The sequence below is a fragment of the Trematomus bernacchii genome, unplaced genomic scaffold, assembly GCF_902827165.1.
Source record: "Trematomus bernacchii unplaced genomic scaffold, fTreBer1.1, whole genome shotgun sequence".
NCBI lineage: Eukaryota > Metazoa > Chordata > Actinopteri > Perciformes > Nototheniidae > Trematomus > Trematomus bernacchii.
Window position 1 is genome coordinate 3472703 of NW_022987648.1, and position 22549 is coordinate 3495251.

At 41.4% G+C, this 22549-nt stretch overlaps 2 protein-coding genes and 3 non-coding genes across 8 annotated transcripts in view; all 5 read left to right on the top strand.

The window, feature by feature from the left end:
• Positions 1-437: 437 nt before the first annotated feature.
• On the top strand, positions 438-6691 carry nifk (nucleolar protein interacting with the FHA domain of MKI67). Its single transcript, XM_034134218.1, has 6 exons — positions 438-675; positions 1497-1625; positions 2076-2184; positions 2863-3074; positions 3294-3356; positions 6148-6691. Exons 1-6 carry the CDS (start codon positions 553-555, stop codon positions 6337-6339), a joined length of 828 nt encoding a protein of 275 aa, XP_033990109.1. The 5' UTR covers positions 438-552; the 3' UTR covers positions 6340-6691.
• Positions 1807-1936, top strand: LOC117486004. Its single transcript, XR_004556257.1, has one exon. It is a non-coding gene; the product is annotated as a small nucleolar RNA ACA64 (small nucleolar RNA).
• On the top strand, positions 2387-2516 carry LOC117486005. The gene has a single exon (XR_004556258.1). It is a non-coding gene; the product is annotated as a small nucleolar RNA ACA64 (small nucleolar RNA).
• LOC117486006 lies at positions 3401-3530 on the top strand. The gene has a single exon (XR_004556259.1). It is a non-coding gene; the product is annotated as a small nucleolar RNA ACA64 (small nucleolar RNA).
• A 789-nt stretch (positions 6692-7480) lies between the features above and the next one.
• Positions 7481-22549, top strand: part of clasp1a (cytoplasmic linker associated protein 1a) — a 94875-nt gene continuing 79806 nt past the window's right edge. For 2 of the 4 annotated variants that reach the window (XM_034134201.1, XM_034134199.1), the window contains exons 1-2: positions 7485-7669; positions 9441-10173. In XM_034134201.1, the coding sequence (XP_033990092.1) occupies positions 9976-10173 (198 nt within the window). In that variant the 5' untranslated portion in view covers positions 7485-7669; positions 9441-9975. Of the gene's footprint in view, positions 7670-9440; positions 10174-22549 lie in introns of all 4 variants that reach the window. The other 2 variants (XM_034134198.1, XM_034134200.1) reach the window with 2 other exon arrangements.

The following is a 22549-nucleotide window of genomic DNA, read 5'->3' on the forward strand; positions in this document are numbered from 1 at the left end:
CTTGTTTTTCTTGTATTAGTTTTTTGTCTCAATTGTTTATCTTTTTATGCAAGCCTATTTCCTCTCACTTGACAGAAATAAAACACCACCATTTTGATCAGTACAAATAATCACAATAATCAATTATTGTCTAATGATTATTTTATAGTTGTGTGTTGTTAAATATTATTATCATTATTATCATTGGCAGTAGTAGTAGCCTATAAGTATAACACAATATATTCGATGCAAACATGTAAGCTACAGTTTGTCTATACATGCAGCAAGTAAAACAGCATAATTAAGACGTACCATTTTCTAATTAGGAGATAATAGCCTTCCATCCGTCCAGTTGCACTGACTGCTGCTGTTTAATCTGAGTTGCTCCTCCTCACCTGTAGAGGGCGCTGCGCCCGGCTCACACTGAACATAACACAGGCAGACCCTCCTGCCCTCTCGTTGGGTGTTACCACATGGGCCAGCGGATGAGGACACCAACGTGGTTCACAGAGAGCAGACTGACGGAGTTGTTTTTATTCCACATCATATGTGTGGTATCATTCATTATTAGAAATGACTGAAACTAAAGCAGAAACGGCTCCAAAGCCCGCCAAACAGCTGCTGGCTCTGAATCCCAAACAAGAGTCCGAGTTCAAGAAGAAGGTGCAGGAGGCGAAGAAGAACAAATCCAGCAAGGTGGGTTCCGAGGAGCCGTGGCCCTGCTGACACGAGGCTGCTGTGGCTCCTTCACTCTACACTGTCTAATTCCTTTTAGATGTAACAGGTGTTACGACACATTTCGTACCCGTGGGATAAAGTTGTGCCCTAATTTAACATTTCCGCTATGGAACTGACGTTAGCTCTTTTACCATGTTTAAATCCTATTGTTGGTGCTGTTTTAGATACATGTGTTTCATAATTGCTTCTTCGTTATGTAGCACACATTAAGTCCGGCACTGCGAACGTTGTTAGTATTTCTTATGTATTTATTGTATAAGATGGCTTCATAGTAACATTAGGCCTCATGTTTGGACGAGGTCACACATTTTGATAAATGCAGAAGCAGAAACACTACTTTTCTACCCTTCCTAAACATTCTAAATATTTTAGAAAGGGTTATTCGGCTCCAAAGCTATAATTATCTCCTACATGATATGACTATATTAATACTATACAGAATTACAAAAAATGTGTATGATTTTTATTTTGACTTAATTAGTAGCGTTTGAATACATTAGTCAACATTTCAAAATGTCACTTCCTCCAAAAAAAGATATTGATATATTTATTTAGGAACAACAAAGTTGATGAAACATGGTTGTATTATATAATAATCCCTACTCGTACTTGCAAGAGAAAAATAAGTATTTGTCATCCAGTTGAGTGTCTTTTTTTCTGGGTATTTTGAAAGAGGCAAACTGACTACACGTGTAGAAATGTTGATTTCTAACAATTTGTATCTTTGCCCTCTTGTTTATTTTATTATATCATTCATTTGTATATTTTTTTGTTTACAGGAGAGCCATTTGGCCCCTGGAGTGGTTTATGTGGGTCACCTTCCTCACGGGCTGTTCGAGCCTCAGCTCAAACCTTACTTTGAACAGTTTGGGAAAGTCCTGAGGCTGCGGCTGTCCAGGAGTAAAAAGGTAAAACGGATGAAAAGTACAAACACAAAGTCTGATTCAGGGCATTTTATTTATTGATAAGCATTCACAAGATATTTTTAAGATTGGTAACTTATGTTTAGAGGTCAATATTTCCTATGTTTGGTGTTTGAGATGATGATGTCTGACAGGAATGTTTAAAGTAACGCTGCAGAATGTTGGCTCGGTCTGAAAATGATCTCAGATGAAACAGTGATCTGAGTTCAGATAACTGAGCCTAAAGTATCCAGGCACATTAAGCTTATTTCCTGCTCATACATTGGCAGAGCGATAAAACCCATGTGCCAACAAAAGCATTACATTTATCTACAATATTGAATCGGTAAATGGAAACGCATCTCAAAGATACGCCAACTGGCCTTGATCTAAAGTATGTGAATGCTGTGAAACTATTGCTGTGATATTCATCTCTCACTCATCTCCTTTTCTCAGACAGGCGGCAGCAAAGGCTATGCGTTTATCGAGTTTGATTGTGATGAAGTTGCCAAAATTGTTGCAGAGACCATGAACAATTACCTCATGGGAGAGAGACTCATCAAATGTGAGTATTGCTCATGTACAATTCTTAAAATGTCCAGCATGATTCCTGCTCTCCTAGATTGGATCATATCCACTGTAAAGGAAATAAACCATCTTTAGTTTAACAATACAAAAGATTATTGTGAGATGGTGGACCTCCATTCTTTTAGATTTTCTCCGTTTGCTGAATGAGATTTTAGAGTTTGAAGTTGCAGAATGTTGGCTCGGTCTGAAAATGATCTCAGGTGAAACAGTGATCTGAGGTCAGATAACTGAGCCTAAAGTATCGAGGCACATTAAGCTTATTTCCTGCTCATACATTGGCAGAGCGATAAAACCCATGTGCCAACAACAGCTTTGAATAATTACAGTATTTAATCATTCAAAGGAAATCCATTTTAAAATGGGACAAGTCAGATTGGCTTTGATGAATATGTGTGCTGGGAAACTCTTAAATTGTGTTCACCCGTGTTAGAGCTAATTAGGATGTACCTAGTAGATCATGTCGTTGCCATGCTGGTCAAATGTAAATCTGGACTTATAGTATGAAATGTTTTTTTTATTTTTTTAAAGATCTCTTTACAGTAAAGATATTATCACTTGCACTTTTTCCAAGACGATGTATCATTTCAATGTACACACAGTGAATGTAAATTGCTCCACGTTCGTCAGACCAATTAGGCATGTTGTTGTTTGGCAGGTCATGTGGTTCCCCCAGAGAAGGTGCATGAGAAGATGTTTGTTGGCTCTCAGAAGGTATTTAAAAAGCCCTCATTACCTGCTGTATCACGCTACAACAAGACGCACACGGAGGAGCAGGTCACCAAGATGAAGGACAAACTGCTGCGGAAAGAAGCAAAGCTCCGCAAGAGAATCGCAGCACACGGCATCGACTACGACTTCCCTGGATTTGTGAGTGTTTAAGATTGGCATAGTAACTTATCATGGCAGCTTGTTATTTTGTATTTCTCTTAGCTTACCAAGTAAAAGTACTCTTAATACCGGCCCAGAACTGACTGGACATTTTCTATTAAGAGTAAAAGCTTTACATCATTGTAGAGCTACCCTTCTAGTGTCCATACATGTGTTGGCATCATGTTAACCTTCAGTGTTCTCTCTTTGCTTTTCCAGGCTGCCCAGGTGCCTAAGAAGAAAAAGTCCTCAGATTCCCTGGATGCTTCTACGCTTAGTAATGTAAGGCTGACACTAATATTATATCATAAGAACATTATAGTGGCACAGACTGAAAATGAACCCAGGTGTAACAGTGATCTGGGTTCAGATAACTGTGCCTACAGTACTGTGGTGCATTTAAGCTTATTGCATGTCTCCTGGTGACTATGTGATAAAACCCTTGTACCAACATACTGTATGAGAAGTTTCCCTCTCTACCAGAAAGAGCATCTTGTTATTGTATTCATTTATTGCACACACATAACACTGCCTTACATCCAGATAATGAAAACACAAGAGATGTTCAGGAGAAGTCAAACAGCAGAACTCAACTCCACTTAAGAAGAATACTAACAATAGCAAAAACATCATTAAGCAAAATCCAATTTATCCAACAGAAGAATTTAATGACAGAAAGAAAGAAATGTGGACATCAATATATAGGCTGCATCAGGGGGGCCCAATAGGTCCATTGCGATCGGTAGCTCGCCAAGGCAGTGCGGGTAGATAGCAGCAATTTGAAATCTCTCCGTTCATATGATCCGGTCTGTATCCGCCCTACAGCGTGCTTAGTGCCGCCGGAGCGCTACAGGAAAAAATCATTCAGTTTCCACACTCATGCCGCCTTTTCCCGTGCTGAAATCCACTGTTGTCGATGTACCGAGCCTATTGTTCAGCAACGATGCCGGTGCCGAGTCAAATAAAACGTTTCTAATTTCTTTCTGCGCAGAGAGAGAACACACTTCTCCATACAGATGGAGCATGATATACGATAAGGAAACTGCTTTGTTGAAAAACTTTGAATATATCAAACTGTCCATATTTTATGAATATTAAAGGTCCCATGTCATGGCCATTTCTACTGATTATAATTCCATTGTTGAGGTCTACTAGAATAGATTTACATTGTTCAATTTTCCAAACTCACATTGGTTTCTCATACAGGTTCTCTGTATAGTATGTGTATTCACTCTCTGTCCTACACGGCTTGTTGGAGCTCCTGCCTCCCACCCCCTATGAGCCCACTGTGCTCTGATTGGTCAGCTCGCCCACTCTGTTCTGATGAGTCCACCACCGTTACAGCGGAACATCAGTGATTATGTGTTACAATGGCGTTTGTTAGCAACCAGAAAATGACACCAGTAAGGACAAACAGATGAGAATGCTGCGTGGGGTCTGGGTGCCGTGTTGGTGGGACGTTGAGGGGCTCGCTGCTGGAGCGGACAGTGTGAGCTGGGTTCATTTCCTGCTTGCTGCGTGGGGTCTGCGAGACATCGCGAATGGATGCGGGAAGGGGGGATGCTGAAGGGGCTGCAGCACCCCCATCTGCGAGGCTCCACGAGCACCCGCACCCCCAAACACGGAGCACCTACAGTGTAAGCACTGTGTAAAAACCTTCATAACACACAAGGGGACGGGTAATAACAGGAAAAGCATGACATGGGACCTTAAACTATTTATCGTCTCTCGTACATGTTCACATTGTTTGGTTATACAACAGCGATTGAGCTAAAAAAGAAAATACAAATAGCACTGGCAGCGCTCTGTGGTTTTGCAGAGGAATGCAGATAGAAATGAGCTATTGGCTCAAATATGGCATGAATCTTCTCTGAGATGAAGCTATTGTTTTCATGGTCCTTGTTCAAATAAAACACTAGTAAGGTATAGTGAATAAATGTTTTCAATTGTGTTCTGCCATAAGGGTTCATGCAGTGCTGCAAGGTACGCCAACATATATTGTGTGTATATTCAGTACATATATAAATAAACATATTTTTGCATTTTTAATACAGGTAGATCATTAGGACATGGTCATTTTTAAAAGAAGCTGAAAAGGTGTGGGCACCCCTGGGCTACATCATGAATTACAAGTGATAACTATTTTCTTAACAAAAATTATAATAATTATTTATATTGTATACTTGTTTGGATAATGTTGTTCTTAGAAACCTTAAGGGCTACACAAAGTGTCACCATTCTATTCAACAGAGAAGCACCCATGGAAATACTCTTGTCTAATGCCGCAGTTCCACTACACGCTCGGTACGGCTTGGCCGCGTTGGGCCGACTCACTTCATGCTGCGCTTCCATTACAGTTTAGGAACTGGGGTAGTTACTATAGTAACGCAGTGTAGGCGGAGCCGTGACGTCATCTTCAATGAGAACTCCAGAAACACAACACAGCCGTTAGCTGTTAGCACTCAGAGCTCACAGCTCCTTATATATGTTCAGAAACTCGACAAAAGTTAAACAAGTACACACCACAGACTGCCTGTGTCATGGTGAATACAGTCGCTGCTTTATTTATGTCTGTATAGGCCGTTGTGAGTGTGGACGGTCGGAGCATATACTGCGTTAGCTTAGCCAATCTCCATCTAGAAAAACACGAATTGTAAAAGGTTTTTCGCCTGCCATCTGTCTGCAGACTTGACAAAGCATTAATTCATGGTTTTTACTAACCGGTATCAGTATGTTGTTACTTCGGCATCATTTTGAAACGTGTATTACAATTAAATCACGGTCAAATATGTCCATCTTGTTGTAGTTGTAGCCCTCTTGCCAGCGGTCCTCTCTCTAGTTTAGCATACTCGATAGAACCACAATTTTGTCGGGCCAGAAAAGAGGTGAAAAAGTGGCCCCGGGCCGGGCCGTAACTAGGCCTAGTGGAAGCGCAACCAAAAACGGGCACGGCACGACACGGCAGGCTTAAAGCGAGCTCCGCGCTGTAGTGGAACTGCGCCATTAGTCTACAACATTTGAGTAGGCTAATGCAGGATCACTTTTATGCTAATGAGTTCCTCTCCCATTTCAGGACGCCACCCCAGTGTGCACCCCCTCCGTCCTGGAGAGGAGGAAGTCCACGTTCAACGACGATGATGCAGATGACGAGATCGTCATTAGGATGCCGGCTGTAGACAAAGACGAGGAGGGCTCCTCCTCAGAGGAAGAGGGAGAGCATGAGGACTCTGAGAGCGAGGAGCCTGGTGAAGAGGAGGCAGAGTGACGTGCTCTGCGTCACTGTGGACTTGGTTCTCTGGCTCTATACATCAGGCTCATCTTGGTACTGTGATCAGATGTCATAGTCCGTCTTTCAGTATGTGGAAGTCACAATACATGAGAGAAAGGTGTTCGCGTGAAGGGTTCCACCATTATAATTGGTATTGCATCAGAGTGACCAATGGAGGGGCCTGCAGCATGGTCACATGAGCCTGGGTAATGGACAGTTGTGAAAGGACTTTCCTATGCCTTACAGGGCAAATACTTTTCTGTTTGCTTCATGCACACTTGTCTAAAAGCGTGGTTCAATTTGTAATATGTAAACTATGATCTTTAAAAATAAATGATGTAATAATGTACTCTGGAGCAGTCCTTCTGCACGTGCATACACAAGGGCACTCCTATAAGCCTTTTAATGCAGCAGGAAGAGCATGTGCAAAATGAATGATGGATGAGTCCATTTGCTGCTCATTGTTCTGCTTACTTGTATCCAGTGTTGGAAAAGTATTAAGATCCTTTACTACAGTAAAAATACTAATACCTAACTGTGAAAACGTACTTACAGTTTATAGTACTGCATTGGAAACCTTTAGCCAAAGTATGCATGTATGATAGGCAAAATGTTCTTAAAGTGAAGTATTGATTGTGCAGTAAATATTGACCTTTCTTGCTGTCTTATGGAAACCATGTTTTAGAAAGTCAACTTGTCATGTTTCTCAGAAAAACAGCCATCTTGACATTTGACCATGCATTTTCCAGATGTTGAGTTTTTCTGAAGATTTTATTAAGCTTCAATTCAAGGAGAATTCTCAACACATAAAAGGATCTCCTTATCCTTCAGTTCATCACAAACATTCAAAATCAACCCAAATGGCTACATGCTTTCACTGGACACAAAAGGTGTCATCTGAAAGTAAAAATGTAAACATAAAAATAGATATACGACAGAAAAGTACAGTCCTATCATAAAAGTACTTGGTTACATTCCACCACTGCTATTTGGCTTTTATCTATGCAACAAGCGTTTTGAGTGGAAACGTCCATTTAGGGACACAACATGTCCAGTAGGTGTCGCTAGAGGTCAATGTTCACATCCATGACACCGACAGCAGGATCTTTTTGCATTGCCATGCGACAGTTTTCCAAGTGCCAACATCATCCCTGTATCCACTGCGCATGCGCACGACGATCCCATTCTTGTCCTGCAGGCAGCATTCCGGGTGGAGAGAGTGAGTGAGAGAAAGAAAGACAAGAGATTTCAGGCCGTACACTGTATATTTACAGTAAGACAAACGAGCTGTATGCCCCAACACAACGCGGCGTCTAAGCAGGATATGGTAAGTAGAAAAATGAATGTTGTTAGCACACCTCGCCTCCTTGTCACATTTTCTCCTCTTTGTGCTGCCTGTCTGAACTGACGTTTCATTGAAAGGAAGGGCTTCGCTAGGGGCTAGCTTTAGCTTTGATTCCCCACAGACAGTACACACCTACTGTCTGCTACAGTAGAAAGGCTGGCTAAATGAGTTGGAGAAAAACAAAGAAAATTAATGTTTCAGAGCCACAGGGGAGAATTACAGGGCAAGCTTTTGTTTAGCGTTAGCAGTATGTAGCTGTCACTGCGCTCCTTCGGGTTGGCACTGCTAGCAGTGATGGTCAGGTTGTGAGCTAGCAGGGCTTAGCTACCGTTGGAAAAAAAAGGTGTGCATGCTCGTGCGTGTGCGCGTGGCAATATAGACACCAAGCACATTTGTGTGACCAGGATGAGTGAGAGTAGGTCTGGTTCATATTGGACAAGAGGATTATAATCAATCTTAGGGGAAATACATGTTGGCAGTTAGAGAGATTCATAAATATGGACCTATTACATTGTTAGTAACATGTATTAGAGCACACAGTACACATAAATACCATTTTGAATGAAGATCACACCAAAATCACTTCATATATTTTTTAATGATATCGACAATAATGATGTTACAATATAAATTCCCTTTAATATTGTGAATTATATTGTTATTGCAATATCAGTCAACATAATAACAAGTAATGTTTTCCAAATGGTGCAGCTCTCCTCTCACGCTTAAATGTCATTGCACACACAGTCATGTAGAACAGGGACAGGGGCCTCACATCTTCAGCTAAATGCCCAATACATCATTTCCTTTATTAAATGTAGCATTGTAAAAGACACATTTTCAATGATAACAAGACATTGTTGTCAATGTTGTCAAGAAAGAAAGGGACAACACACTTTATAGAAATAAACAAATTAAGGAAAACAATCAAAAATACTAATTAATAGTCCCTATGTACATTTCAAATACATTCAACACAACTATTGTTGCTAACTAATTTAAAGGGAAACTTCTAACACCAGTTATTGTTTCAACAATATGATTGCACTAAAAGAACAAATGAGTTATGTCTCAAAGAAGGTCATAGTTTGGTGAATGTAGCCTGTATAACTGCTTCAAGCATGCAGGTCTGACTCTCAGCACCCGGACAGAGGCCCCCATCTGATGGAGGTTGATGAAGCAGTCCTTTCTGCTTAGATAATGTTGCTACACAAAAGTCCTGGGGTTATTTCAAGAGAAGAAGTGCAGTCAGCTTATGATCGAGCTGTTTGGAACTGGAGCAAGTAAACAGTAACCTCCTTGTGTCGTTGCTGCTGACGCCTCTCCGCCCTGTGTTTCTACAGCGGTAGTGGGCTGTCGGAGATTTAGGAGTGTTGTTTGGTTGTGGGATTAATACAGAGTGTTGATTTGACTGGTCATTTTGTTTTGGAATGTTGATTTCCCTTTAATGTTTGATTATATTCCAGAAAGGATCTGTGTTATTTGAGCAGCGCTGGCTATAACTCATCAGTGTCTGGTACTGTGTGGCTTTTTAGTCGATACTTACTGTTATTGTAGAATATCATTTCTGTTGTGGACAAGAAGAGTCCATATACTTTTGGCGATATCATGTATAACACTGGGTTCCCTTTTATAACACTTTGTGCTTAACGCTGTCAAATAAAATGAGAGTGATGAATTGTTCCAGGAGTGATCAATAATGAATGGATTTCCTAATGAATGTATTGTCCCCTGTCCTTTCTGCCCCCACTAGGGCTCTCCAGGGCAGATCCCGGGACAAGACATGGAGCTCTAAACCAGCCCTCTCCATCCATCTCCATTTGCTGCCTTGCACACTGCTCTCCAAAACCACCTCTTCTACCCCTGCTATAGCGGTTTGGCTCTGACTCCTCAAAGAGAGCAAAGAGGGAAGAAAAAGCCAAGTGGGAGGGAGTAGTACACTTTCCCCAGCTGCTGTCCAGACACACACATGCTGCATTGCTGCCATTCCCCAAGCCCTGCTCCATCCATCCCTAGGGCACGGCCACTAGCTCGCTAGCTAGCTAGCACTTGGCACAAAGACGAGGCCTGTCCTCGGGGATAAAAATACAAGCAGACTGTGTACCCTTGCTGATTTCTTTTTTGTCCCTTTTCTGGGTCACCCAGCCGGACAGTGGTTAACTGGGGCTCTTTTTGTTTAGCTGTCAATCCCACTGCTTTGAGCAGTGAACGATTGCTGGTAGCCAGTCAGTCAGTCACTTAGTCAGGCAGACTGAGGCAGACTGAGGGGTTGGTTATCCCAGAAGAGGATGATGGAGCCCAACATGGAGAACTGCCTGACCCAGGTGCTGCAGAAGGACATGGGCCGCCGGCTGCAGGTGGGGCAGGAGATCATTGATTATATTCTGGACAAGGAGAAGTCCCATGACCTGGAGCAGGACCAGACAGTGCTGGACAAGATGATCGACGGCATCGCCAGCACCTGGGTCAACTCCAGCAACTTCAAGGTGAGCTGCACTGACATGGAGGTAGTATACAATTGACAGGTAAAGGAATGAGTCCTAAGACCTGGGAATGAGTCAGCATTTGGCCTCTATTGGTTCCTTCAATGTCAAAGTCAATGTTTTTAGTTAGATGGCTGAAATGAGGTTAACACAAGAGATTTCCATGTTTTTTTCTAAAACTTAAACTACGTGAGTAATTACCACTGGTGAATGTCTGGAGCTTCGATGTGTCATAAAAACAGAGGTTGCTAACAAGTGACTAAATGAGACTGCTAAACGTCATCCTGTCGAATAACGCAGCCACGATTGATTTTGTAAAGCGCTTAATGTAAGCTTTTTACCTACAGCGATTGCATTTATCCATAACAAATGATAAAAAGTGGTGTTAATATGTGACAAGTTTCCTGCTAAATAAAACGTGTAAGTATCATAAACGCGCATTTGCCAAAGATCTTACTTCCTTAATCAAATGAAAATATCCAAATACTTTTGTTGGAAGGAGACTAGACTAGACTGCGGGTCGGCCTAAGATCTACGTCCTCTCTGCACCACTGTATAGCTTCCCACACACCTGCTGCTACTCTAGTTCCAGCCTTTACTGAGCCAAAAGCATGGACCACGCATTTGCATTCTGATTTACACACAAGTACAGTACCAAACTCTCTTGATAAACTTCTTATCCTTCTAATTGACAACTCTGTTCCGCCGTTTCATTTTTGTTGTTGTTATGCCTTCAGTTGATTAGGAAATGTTTGTTATGGCTCATTCCTCTATGTGTTATGCATTTGGTTTGAGAGGAAGGGTTCAGACTTACAAACCCTATGGTTTAAACGACTGATTCAACGTATATCAGTCAGTAAGATGTGGTGTTTTCAAAATCAAAGCTTTTCCCACATATTGTGCATTGGAATAAAATAGAGCAACTTGAAAACATCTTTGCTGAAGTGTAAGATTTTTGCAGAATTATTGTCTTTGTTTGGACTGCACTTCCATATCATTGTATATATATATATGTATATATAATGGCTCTTTGTTGAAGCAGCAATCTCCAGTTTTTCAGTTTGTGTGACCGTTTTGTGTGCAACAAAAGCAAACATGTTCTCATGCTGGAAAGGCACATGACATTATTATTCCCCTGTGCTATAGAGCAGGCCCACATTCTTCTTCTCTGATTGATTGTGCTTTATTTTGGATTTCAATCTAGGGCAACATTTAATCTGACCCTGACTGTGAAAACATCAGCAGTTCCTCCAGTGCCCCAGCCACAGGTTGCTCTCTCTGTTAGAACATATTGTTTTCTCAAGCTCTGATTTCATGTCAGGATATGCTGCTTTTGCTCTACGTGGGCCTAACACATCAGAGATATCTGTCTGAACAAAGCCCAGCCTGCCCCCAATGCCCTACATACTGTGGCTCAGCACAGCTTTTCTCTCTGTCTCTGCACTCTCACTGCTGTGACGCCATGTTGTAATGTGCATATGTGTGCTTCAAGTGACCATATGTGTCGCACTGCTCTACATCTGGTCTGGTTACACCTCCAGGTACTGGAAGGTCCAAACCGTCAGATATGAGGCTTCATAAAAAGGAGTTCATACTTTGGGTTGCAGACAAAGCTACTTACATTGAGCCAAACTTATCTGTGGCCTTGCTATGTACAATTCCTTATTCGTTAGAATTGAATATTCTCAAAAAATGCACCACCTGTTTAAGCACTCTTAAAAGAAGCAAGGTTACACATACAAGTATTTTCTTTATGTGTTGTCTGCATGCTAATAGAGCAGGTCTGAAAGGCCTGGTACATAAACACATCTTTACTAGTTGGGTCAACAGGGACAGTATCCTCAGTCAGCACAGGCATAGCTGATCACTTGGCAACTACAGTGGGAACTATTTAGTTTGAGAGAGGCGGTGATGAATTCATTCACCATAAATGGTGCTTTGAGCGGATGCGTCTAATACCAAGCAACTGTTTAACCCTCCTGTTGTCTTCGGGTCAAATCTGACCGATTTACTACTTTCATCAATCATAACTTTTTTGTTTTACATTCGATTGCATTAAGGCTTTATGAGCGGCTCAGGAAGAAAACACTACGGATTATCAAAGACCCCCATCACCCCAGCCACAAACTGTTCTTTCTGTTGTCGTCTGGCAGACGTTACCGCAGCATCCTGGCAAAGACAAGAAGATTCGGAGACAGTTGCTTCCCGCGGGCAGTGAGACTGTTAAACAATTGAACTGCTGAAACAACTTCAAAACATTCATCTGCTACTCAGTAATATGTATCTAATATCTAATATATATCATTCCAATAACTTGTATATAGACTCGTACTGCACTATTCCACATGCTCACTTTATTTTATAACTATTTTCTTTTTGTATTGCTCTTGCTATCTATATGGTTATTATGTTGCATTGTTGGAGAAGCCTGTGACATAAGATTTTCAACAACATAATTACTCTGTAGCTATGTCAGTTTGACAATAAAGAACCTTGAACCCTTGATATCCTTCACAGTAGACATTTGAACATATAACATTGCTGATCACCACTTTCATTTAATTTTGGATGATTTAGTCAACTTTGTAACACCCATGGTGTTCCCGGTCCCATAAAGAAAAGGAATTAGTAACCATCCGGATCAGATAGAACACACACACACACACACACACACACACACACACACACACACACACACACACACACACACACACACACACACACACACACACACACACACACACACACACACACACACGGCGTGGACGTGTGATTTAAACATTTTTTTTAGGACTTAAAGGTAGCGATATTAAAGGTAGGTTTTCGAAACTGGCTCGAAACTGGCTCGAGATCGCTACATTGTTACAATGATTTTGCTGCTTGCTACAAAAGGAAAACTTGCGCGGCTCTCATGTCAGGGGTACTTGAGTGAGTGACAGCAAACCACCAATCACAATCAAATCTCCAAAGCAAACGGACCCGGTGATTAAAGGTAAAAACACTGAATAAAGTAGTTTCATATGTTTCTCCAGGGCAGTTCGGCGCTGCTAACCGAGCTAGCTCAGCTTGTTGCTCTGATAACTTAAAGTGGACCTATCATGCTATATTTGAATAATATAGTGTAGGACCATACCTATATAAGGCATATTTATACTTTTTTTTTTTCAAAATACCAAACAGATCATGCATTTTAGCCATGCCTCATTTCGCTCAATTTGAAAATGTTTAGCTCTGTTTTTGCAAGGGCTGATTCTTTGAGAACAGCACCACCTACAGGCCTGGCATATGTACTACAGCGTCTCCAGGGCTTTCGAACGGCAATGGCCGTGGCTGTCTCCTCCTGATTGGTGGAGTTGGCCCAATAGTTGGTCTTCTTTGTTATTTATTGAGCTTTAAAACAAATGAATAACGACTCTATATAATAAAACACGGAGGACGGAGATCTTTTTTTCTCCCCCTCTTGACTTCATCAGAGCACGGCTCCCCTGTCCTGCAGGGGGGCGTGGTCAGCTGCAGCTCACAGAGATCAGCCCCGTAGACAGCAAACAGCACATAGAGCGAAATGAGGCATGGCTAAAATGCATGATCTGTTTGGTATTTTGAAAACAGAAACGTATAAATATACCTTATATAGGTATGGCCCTACAATATATCATTTAAATATAGCATGATAGATCCACTTTAAGATCCAGATGTCCGTGACTAAAATCCTTCATCCGGTTAAATATAGTTAAAAAAATACCAATTGTATAGCGTTAAAGTTCAAGAAAGGATGGTTTGCGGGAATTTTTTTTTGTATTTTCTTCAATTCGTGTATGTTTTCATATCGCAATATATATATATATATATATATATATCGCAGGGGGGGGAAAAATCGCAATGTCAGTTTTTTCCAATATCGTGCAGCCCTACCTGGCACACACACACACACACACACACACACACACACACACACACACACACACAGAACAATTTGACACATTTCCCGCTCTTATGTGCCCATCCCCCCACATGGATCACACCTGGCACACGCAATACATGTTCAGTGTCTATTCTTTGTATATTTACTGCAGTTTTTCATGTATACCAGTAGTCTGATACAATATGTACAGTTTGAAAGGGTGTTCAATGAAATTTGGTGATGATTAATGGTTTTTGTGTTAATGTAATAGCAGTTAAAACAGGACCGGTCAAATTTGACCGCGAACACCAAAGTAAGGGGGGGGGGAAACGAAGACAATAGGAGGGTTAAAGAAAGTTCTTTATAGCGTTTTACACTCTTCTTACCTAAAGTTCAGAGGGCCAGTCCGAGGGCTTTCCTTGCTGCACATACCTTTTGTGTTTGGATAACAAACACTGGATGGTTGTACTGTCATACTGCTGAGCTGACAGGTCTAGTGAAGGTAAACACTCCCACATTCTCAGAGGAGGTGTACTCTTCCTTGTATATCTCTTCCCAGAAGGGGTTAAACACTTCCTCATGCTAACAATACAAATAAGTTTAGGTCTATAACAAAAGTATTCGATCTTTCCTTGAACAAAATGAATTTGTTTCTACAGCAACATGTACTGTGTCTGAAGCGGTGATTCAAAGCCTGGGTGCACAGGGTGGACGGTTAACATTACACTTTGTTTGCATATGTTGACTGACAGTATACTAATGTTAGTTTGTTGGTGTCATGTGCCTTTGGTAACCCACAGTAACCTCCTGCTCCGCACATTCTCCATGAGTCCCAACTTGAAAACAGAAAAGCTTACTTGTCTATTATAGGTCATCTTAAAACCATAATACATGCAGTAGATCAGTTCAGAATGAAGCCTATCTATCAAATCAAAGGTATTTCTAAAGATTGGAATTCCTTCTGAACTCTGCTGAAGGGTCTTTGTAACAAACGCCCAGCCCAAATGTTTCATTTGCTACCCCATCTCTTCCCTAAAGTTCTGTACACATAGAAATGAGTGAAATTGAACAAAGTGATATGTGTGTGAACGTGATCAGCAGATCCTTGGAAATGACTCTTAATAATGGAGCATCAAGCATGAACATCAGTGATTTCTGTTGTCAGGCTATTCTCCTTTTCTAAATAGAACACTTTCATGATTCATGCACATGCAATTTCAAATGAAGCGAGTCATGTGTTCGGTAGATGGACACCTCCTGGTGCAGTTGTCATTTTCCAGAGTGATCTCCATCTCAGGGTGTGTCAAGCCAACAGCCACATCCCGGCTGGTTTCAGCTGCTGAATCAACTCGAAACAAGTGTGCATAGTATACACCTAATGATGGGCTAAATGCAAAGGTGTGGTGCTGTTATGGAAGAGTGAGTGAGGAGGGGAGTGTTTGACAGAAGCACACAGGATTCTCTGGGTGTTTCTCAATCTCGAGTAAAGCTGCTACAGAGCCACTATTTCAAGCATACTACGTCATCGAGTGCCGCCGAAGGACTGTTCCAATGTCCAGGATGCTTGGAATTCTACCGAGTCCGGCGTACTTCGCACCGAGAAATGTCGAGGCTGCACATGTGTAGACTCCGCGGTCTTAAAATCCCCACAATGCTTTGCGCACGGACCAATTTCCCCAAATCTGTGGTGGAAAATGTAAGGCGGGGCCTCTCATATGACGCACACCTGCACACTTGCTCGCCTGTTCCACTCTTCGTTTTCCGAATGCCAGGAAGTATTCTTGCCTCGCTTCTGAAGCAAGTGACTCGGAAGACATGTGCTACCAAGCAAGCGTACTCGACATTGAGAAACACCCTCTGTGATGGTGGTTGTAGATATTGTGGAGCTGCCTGGGTGTATGTGTTCATTCTGCATGCTCAACCCTCCTGGACGTATCAAGTGTTCCCTGTCTGCTCTGTAATTGTTCCTTCATCCTTATCTGTGCAATGCCACCGACCACGCCCACATTATCATTCTTTTTTGGTATTTTCTTCTTATCGTTTTTTTGTTTTAAAAGAAAAACATACATACAAACATACACAGATTGTAAAATGTATCACAACATATTAAAGTAACACAGCAGGCTACGCCCACCTTAGAATTCTGATTAAGAAAGAATCATTAAGGAATAATAATAATGAAGGAAAAGTGGAGGAGGGTCGTCCATTGTATAATGGCAAACTAACCAAAGCAAAAGAGCTTCATCTTCCTGTCATTGATTTTAATGCTTGGATTGAAACAGAACAGAATTGTGGAGTTTAGGGAATTGTAATTTGTTAAGCAAGAAAAAAACATGACATTTGATTGACCCATTCTAGACATTCTATTGATCAATGAAGTTGCTGATTATCTTCCAGATGACTTGATTTATTGTTTGGTTTATAAATAGTGAGCCATCTCCATCCCAGTTTCTCATAGTCAAAGGTGATGTCTTTTTAAATGTGTCCTTTCAAGTCTTTATCCAAAGAAATGTCCTTGTTGCATGTAAACATACTTACCAGGGTTCTTACGGTCATTACAAACCTGGAAAAGTCATGGAAATTCAAAATGCTAATTCCAGGCCCTGGAAAAGTTATGGAAAACAATATTTTTGTCATGGAAATGTAACTAAAGTTGCATCAAATATAATTTATATTTTATCTAATCGCCAAAATAGTAATACTATAATGATAATAAATACTGTATCGTATAGTAATGAAATGTAAAATGGCATTTAACTGACGAGGTATTTTGCTGGTGAGAGATTTGAGTTGCTTTAGCGTGTAGAAGCTAGTAAGCCTACTATTGGATTTGTTTTGGATAGGCACAACATGTTTCAGATGCAGACCTTATTTTCCTGTTCCATGTTCAAATAAACCATTTTCAGTGGTACCGCTGAGAAGAGTAATTTTTTTGGTCATGGAAAATTAGGTAAAGGTCATAGAGAAGCCATGGAAAAGTCATTGAAAATCATTGGTGAAAAAGTGTATGAACCCTGACTTAACGATTCATCTATAATTTGCCAATTGCTTTTTCTGTTGATCAACTAATGAATTGATCAGACAATGCATTGCAAGTCTACGTACAACTCACAGTGCTGAATGACCACACAGCCCCAGTAACCAGACATGTGAAGTGTACTTCATCCCTCTTTTCTCACCCCTTTCCCACCTCCAGGCTACCAGTTCTTGTCAGTATCCATCCATCACATCAACTCTCCCCTCCTTCATCTCCGTCTCCACCTCTCCCTGTGCAGGGATGAGCCTGGGAGCTGAGGTGGTTTACTGACTTAATCAATAGAGAGTGGGGGGAGCAGTTCCCGGGTGGAGGAGTCCTGAAATGATTGCTCAGACAACCTGGTGCCAACTGTAATGCTCAGCCATGTCTGGGTAGAGTGGCTGGAGTCATTTCTGTTGTCTTACCAACAATGTGATACTGACATACCCTATTCAATCATGGAATCAATATATCAAATATATTGATTTAAAGCTCTTGTCCTGATGAGTAACTAGACATTTCTATTTGTTATGCTTGATTACCTAGTACCAGGTTTCTGCCTTTGTTTCAGATGCCTTAGGAACCTAGCATGATCACAGTCTCTCCTGCTCCTCCTGGGGTATCATTCAGCTCAGCTATAGCTGTTTGTGAAATATGCTCAAGCCTGTGTTTCTCAAATTCAGACTGGAGGAGTGGAGCTGTCTTTGGGGAGCCATTGTCCGTGCCTTGGTGTATTTCCTGCTTAGGCTCCACTGCTCATTTCTGAGCATGGTATGGTTTTAGATAGGATGGTAATGCTATTCCTTCCTTCAACACAGATAGCTGTTATGCCGTTTGAGAGTGAGTTTGCATGCGTACCCCACTCCATTCATCATTTGATATACATATATAAAAGGGTTTTACTGCACACAGAGAGGCCCTAGCACTGGACCCAGGCAATGTCTTTCTTCAACATAAACTAAGCTCAGTTTGTGAAGCTGTCGGGATGACTTTCATGTGATGTTGTCACTAACTGAATCATGGTGGCACACTTAGAAGTTTCTCCTTGTCCGATGTGAGGGTCCAAGGATAGAGGGTGTCATATTCATATTCCATACAAACTGTAAAGTCGAATGAGACAGATGTCAAATGTGCGATATTGGGCTATATAAATCAACTTTGATGGATTGATTGACTTGGATGTGGAACAAGTAGGTGGGAAACAATGACCTGGAGATGAGAGATGCTGTAGGGAGGACTGAGCTGGCCTCATCAAAGACTGGACAGATTAGTGGTACTGCAGCTCATGACACCACTTTGAAGTACTCGTAAAAGGCTGTTCTGTTGCCCTGCAGGGGAATATGATGTTTCAACAGGATATTGCACATGATGTGGCTTAGGGAGGCAAGAGGCCTATTCCCCTCTGGGCACATGGAAAGAGTGTACGTTGGTTAGCTTTAGTCTGAGACAGGAGCAACACTGCTAAATGTGAGTCAGCTATGAGGTCAGCAGAATTCAAGTGGCAATTGTCCAATATGAAAAAATAGCACTTAACGTGATTATTTCAAAATGTTCAATTTATCCTCCCTTGCACTATTGCCCTCTCTCTTGTCTTCTATTTTAATCTTTGACGAGTATTGACAGAATCCGTTTTTCCATTCACATACTGTAGAAACCTAGAGACACTGTAGTTTGTGTCTTTAAGAGACTGGCTTCTCATTTTGTTTCTGTCTGCGTCTCTCCCTCATGGACTTACTTGATCAATTGCATTTCTCCTTCATTTACTGCATCAGAACATTGTGGGAGTAGAGTGTGTGTATGTCTGAAGTCAGTTTGATTGACTGTGGCAAACCCATGGAGAAGCCTGTGTAACCTTTGTCTAAAGCCTGTGCTAAGACTTTGGATCAATCAACCTTGGACACACACAAACACACTTATAGAAAAACACCTCTGCTGCTGCGTAGTTGTTTCCCTCTACTCTTAAGCCCATGTGCATTGAGCATGCTTGTACACCAGGTTAAGGTCCATTTCCATTGAACCAGTCATTTCAGCTTGAAGGGGGACTTTGGAGCCTTGGCACAGCCCCCTGTCAAGTGGTAATCCTTAACCAATGCAACTTTGTGAGCATTTGGAGGGCAGAGATTTGTGCTAAGCTCAGATGAAAAGCTGCGACACACAGCACTCTGCTGCATGAGGGAAAGCCTTCAAGATGATGCAGCACACAATGTGTATTTTGCCCTTGCTTTCAAATTTGGCTGATTTACAAAACCCAAAAGACGTGTGTGTGAGAGCTGCATAAGGCCTAATGGTTATAGTGTCAAGTCAGGAGGTTTCTGTGTGTGTATGCAGTGTGTAATGAATGAAGCAGCCCTGCCACACTTCTGTATGTTGTGTGATTGTGGTAGAGCCGTGTGATTTATTGTTACTATATTACTTTGTAAAATGAAAATTTGTACATCGTCAAAAAAGTCAAATAAATAAAATGCACTACTTACTATGAAAATATATATTTGTTTTTAATATCATCATTTATATTATGCTAATTGTTTATTTTGTTCTGGCTATCTCTGAGCTGGGGGGGGGGGGGTCAGCAGCGAACCGCTTCAACACGTGTATTTCGGTTTATTCACGGCATTCATTTTGTTATTCTACACGTATTGTTGTTTTATAGTTATTTGTTAATGTAACCCAATTTGTGTTCTTTGAAATTGAAAAGGATATTGCATTGTGTTTGTTACTTTCGTCGCAGTTGTATATGTCTTAAAGGAGAGGTGTCATGCTTTTCCGGTTATTACCCGTCCCCTTGTGTGTTATGAAGGTTTTTATGCATGTAAACGGTCTGCAGAGTCAAAACCCTCAAAGTACACCCTGTAGCGAGTAAAACTCTAACACAGAAAATACCTCCCCAAAATGCCTCGTTGGAGATACGTCACTGCCCATTTGAGTCTTCCATTTCGTTCCGGGTACGGCATGATGTCAAGCGGCACCCGGAACGAAATGGACCAATCCCGAAGAGCCGTTACGTTACGTCCGCGGAGCCGTTGTCACTACCCGATCCGTCCACCTGCCCGATCGGTACTGCGCATGTGCGAGATGGTCCGCCATATTGCACAACTCCGTACGGCAACCCAACTAGGACACTCACACACACACACACATAATATATTTATTGTTGTGCCTTTTTATTTGCTCGTATTATGATGGGATATGGTTTAATTTAGTAAATGGTTGTGCGTTGTGTGTGAAAAATGTATATATCTAAAAAGTGTGTTGGTGTATGATCACATTTGTATATGAAAATGTCTGAAGTTAATTAATACATTCTCAGTGTTCAAGTCAATCACTGACGATGCTTACGATATCATAAAATCTAAGTGTTAATGATTGTCAGTAGAGATGGGATGGCAGAAGGTGCTATATATATATATATAATTCCAAAGCTGGTAAAGACCTTTCAAATGTAGCAATAATAGTCATATAAGAAAAGTACTGATCTAATAACAGAGATTTGTTATTGAATCAACTTTTTGTAATTTTATTTCATTTTAAATAAAATGAAAGACATTCACAGTTAATGTAATTAGATATACATTATTAATGCCATACATTTTTGCATAAATATTTATTCAGTATGATAGCTGTCTAACAGAAGTTAAATCCATTTCTCACTTATTCTGACAATGTACTTAACCCCAAATAAAAGAACCCAATAAAAATAGTTGTTAAATAATAGTGAAGTCACGTTGTAATAACAATAACTCATCTCTCTCGGTTTTTTGAGTTTTCTTTGTGTGCTTTGCCAAAAGCCACTGTGTCAAGTGTCCTAGTTGGGTTGCCGTACGGAGTTGTGCAATATGGCGGACCATCTCGCACATGCGCAGTACCGATCGGGCAGGTGGACGGATCGGGTAGTGACAGCCGTTACGTTAAGCCCCCGCTGATTGGTCCAAATTGACCGATCCACGGACTTCCTCACACACACATCTGTGTGCAGGGAGCAGGCAGCTCTGCTGATTTCTCCTCCCTGGCTGCAGGCTGATAACAGACAGTTGGGATCGCTGCAAAATTCTCTCTGCAGACCCATTCTCACAGCGTTTATCAACCTTTTTCTTACTCAATATCAAGCCGCACTTATTGTTTTTACTTCGGATGTGAGTTTGTGTGTGCTCAGGATGAATTTGGCTGTGTTTCGCTATGTATCCTAAACAAGGAAGCAACACCTCCACGGAGCTCGATAAACGAGCCGTTAAAGGCAGAGAGTGAAATTCAGTGAATACACGTAGTTTACAGAGATGCTGTATGAGAAACCAATGTGAGTTTGGAAAAATGCACAGTATAAATCTATTTTAGTATACCTCAACAATGGAATTATGATCAGTGGAAATGGCCATGACACCTCTCCTTTAAGTGTAATTTGGCTTGGCTTCCTATTTTGTATGGACATGCTTTTATTTTGAAGGAGAGTTAGCGCTGTTGACAGGAAGTTGTTGTTGCTATGGAAACAACGTGACGGAGATTAACGGAGAAAAAGTAATATCTACATATAAAGACGGAGAAAGTAAACGATAACGTTTATGGTTAAGTGTTAGCACCCCCCGAAGAGGCACAAGCTCTTACGTTGATATTGGAGTTTTCAATACATTCAATTTGGCAAAGCGGCTGCCAAAATAAACGAATATCCGAATAACGAAATTGAAACTCGAATAGTACTCCAACGAACGAATATTCGGATATTCGGGTACAGCCCTAATTCAGTCATGCGAGTGTGTTCTGTGCAGGGCTGTAGGAGCAGAGGTCCAGACTAGAGTATAGCTCTACATGTGTGTGTTTCCAACACCAGCAGAGCCAGCCCGGCAACAGGGTCGCACCATGATTGAATGACTCAGCAATAGATGCAGAAGGAGGAGCAGAGGGGATTGATTTACCTCCTGCTGACGCTTGTACACTCGCTGTTAAAGCATAATCAACATCTTGTTCAGTTTTCTCTTGTCTTCTCTGCTATCTTTTCTGTCTATGCTCCATTTCATCCTCCAGTCAGAGGCTTTTCTCACTCTCACCCACAGACAGCTCTCTGCCGTCCCTTTCCTCTGCTCTCTCTCTATACTCCACCCCCCTATTTTTAACACAGAGAGACCTCCCACCTCCTTTGGTTTTCTCTGACAGAATGCTATCTCTGCTTTTCTGGTATTTTTCAGATTGCACTGTGTCAAAAATATGTTCCTTTGTGTGTCACCAGCAGCAGCATTAGCAGCAGCCGTAAATCCCCTTATCCTAATGACCCCCGGTCCCCCCCCCATCACTGCTAGTATAAATCCGTCCAGGTTTGGGATCCTTGGCGGCACCAACCGCATAGTCATAATCTGCTCTCTTATTTCATCTGCTCAACTCAAGGATGTTTCCCTTTTTGTCATGAGTTAGGCTACCAGTTCCTTGTGGTTTGCAAATCCCTGTTTTGTCAGGCCATTGCATATTCAATGATGGAT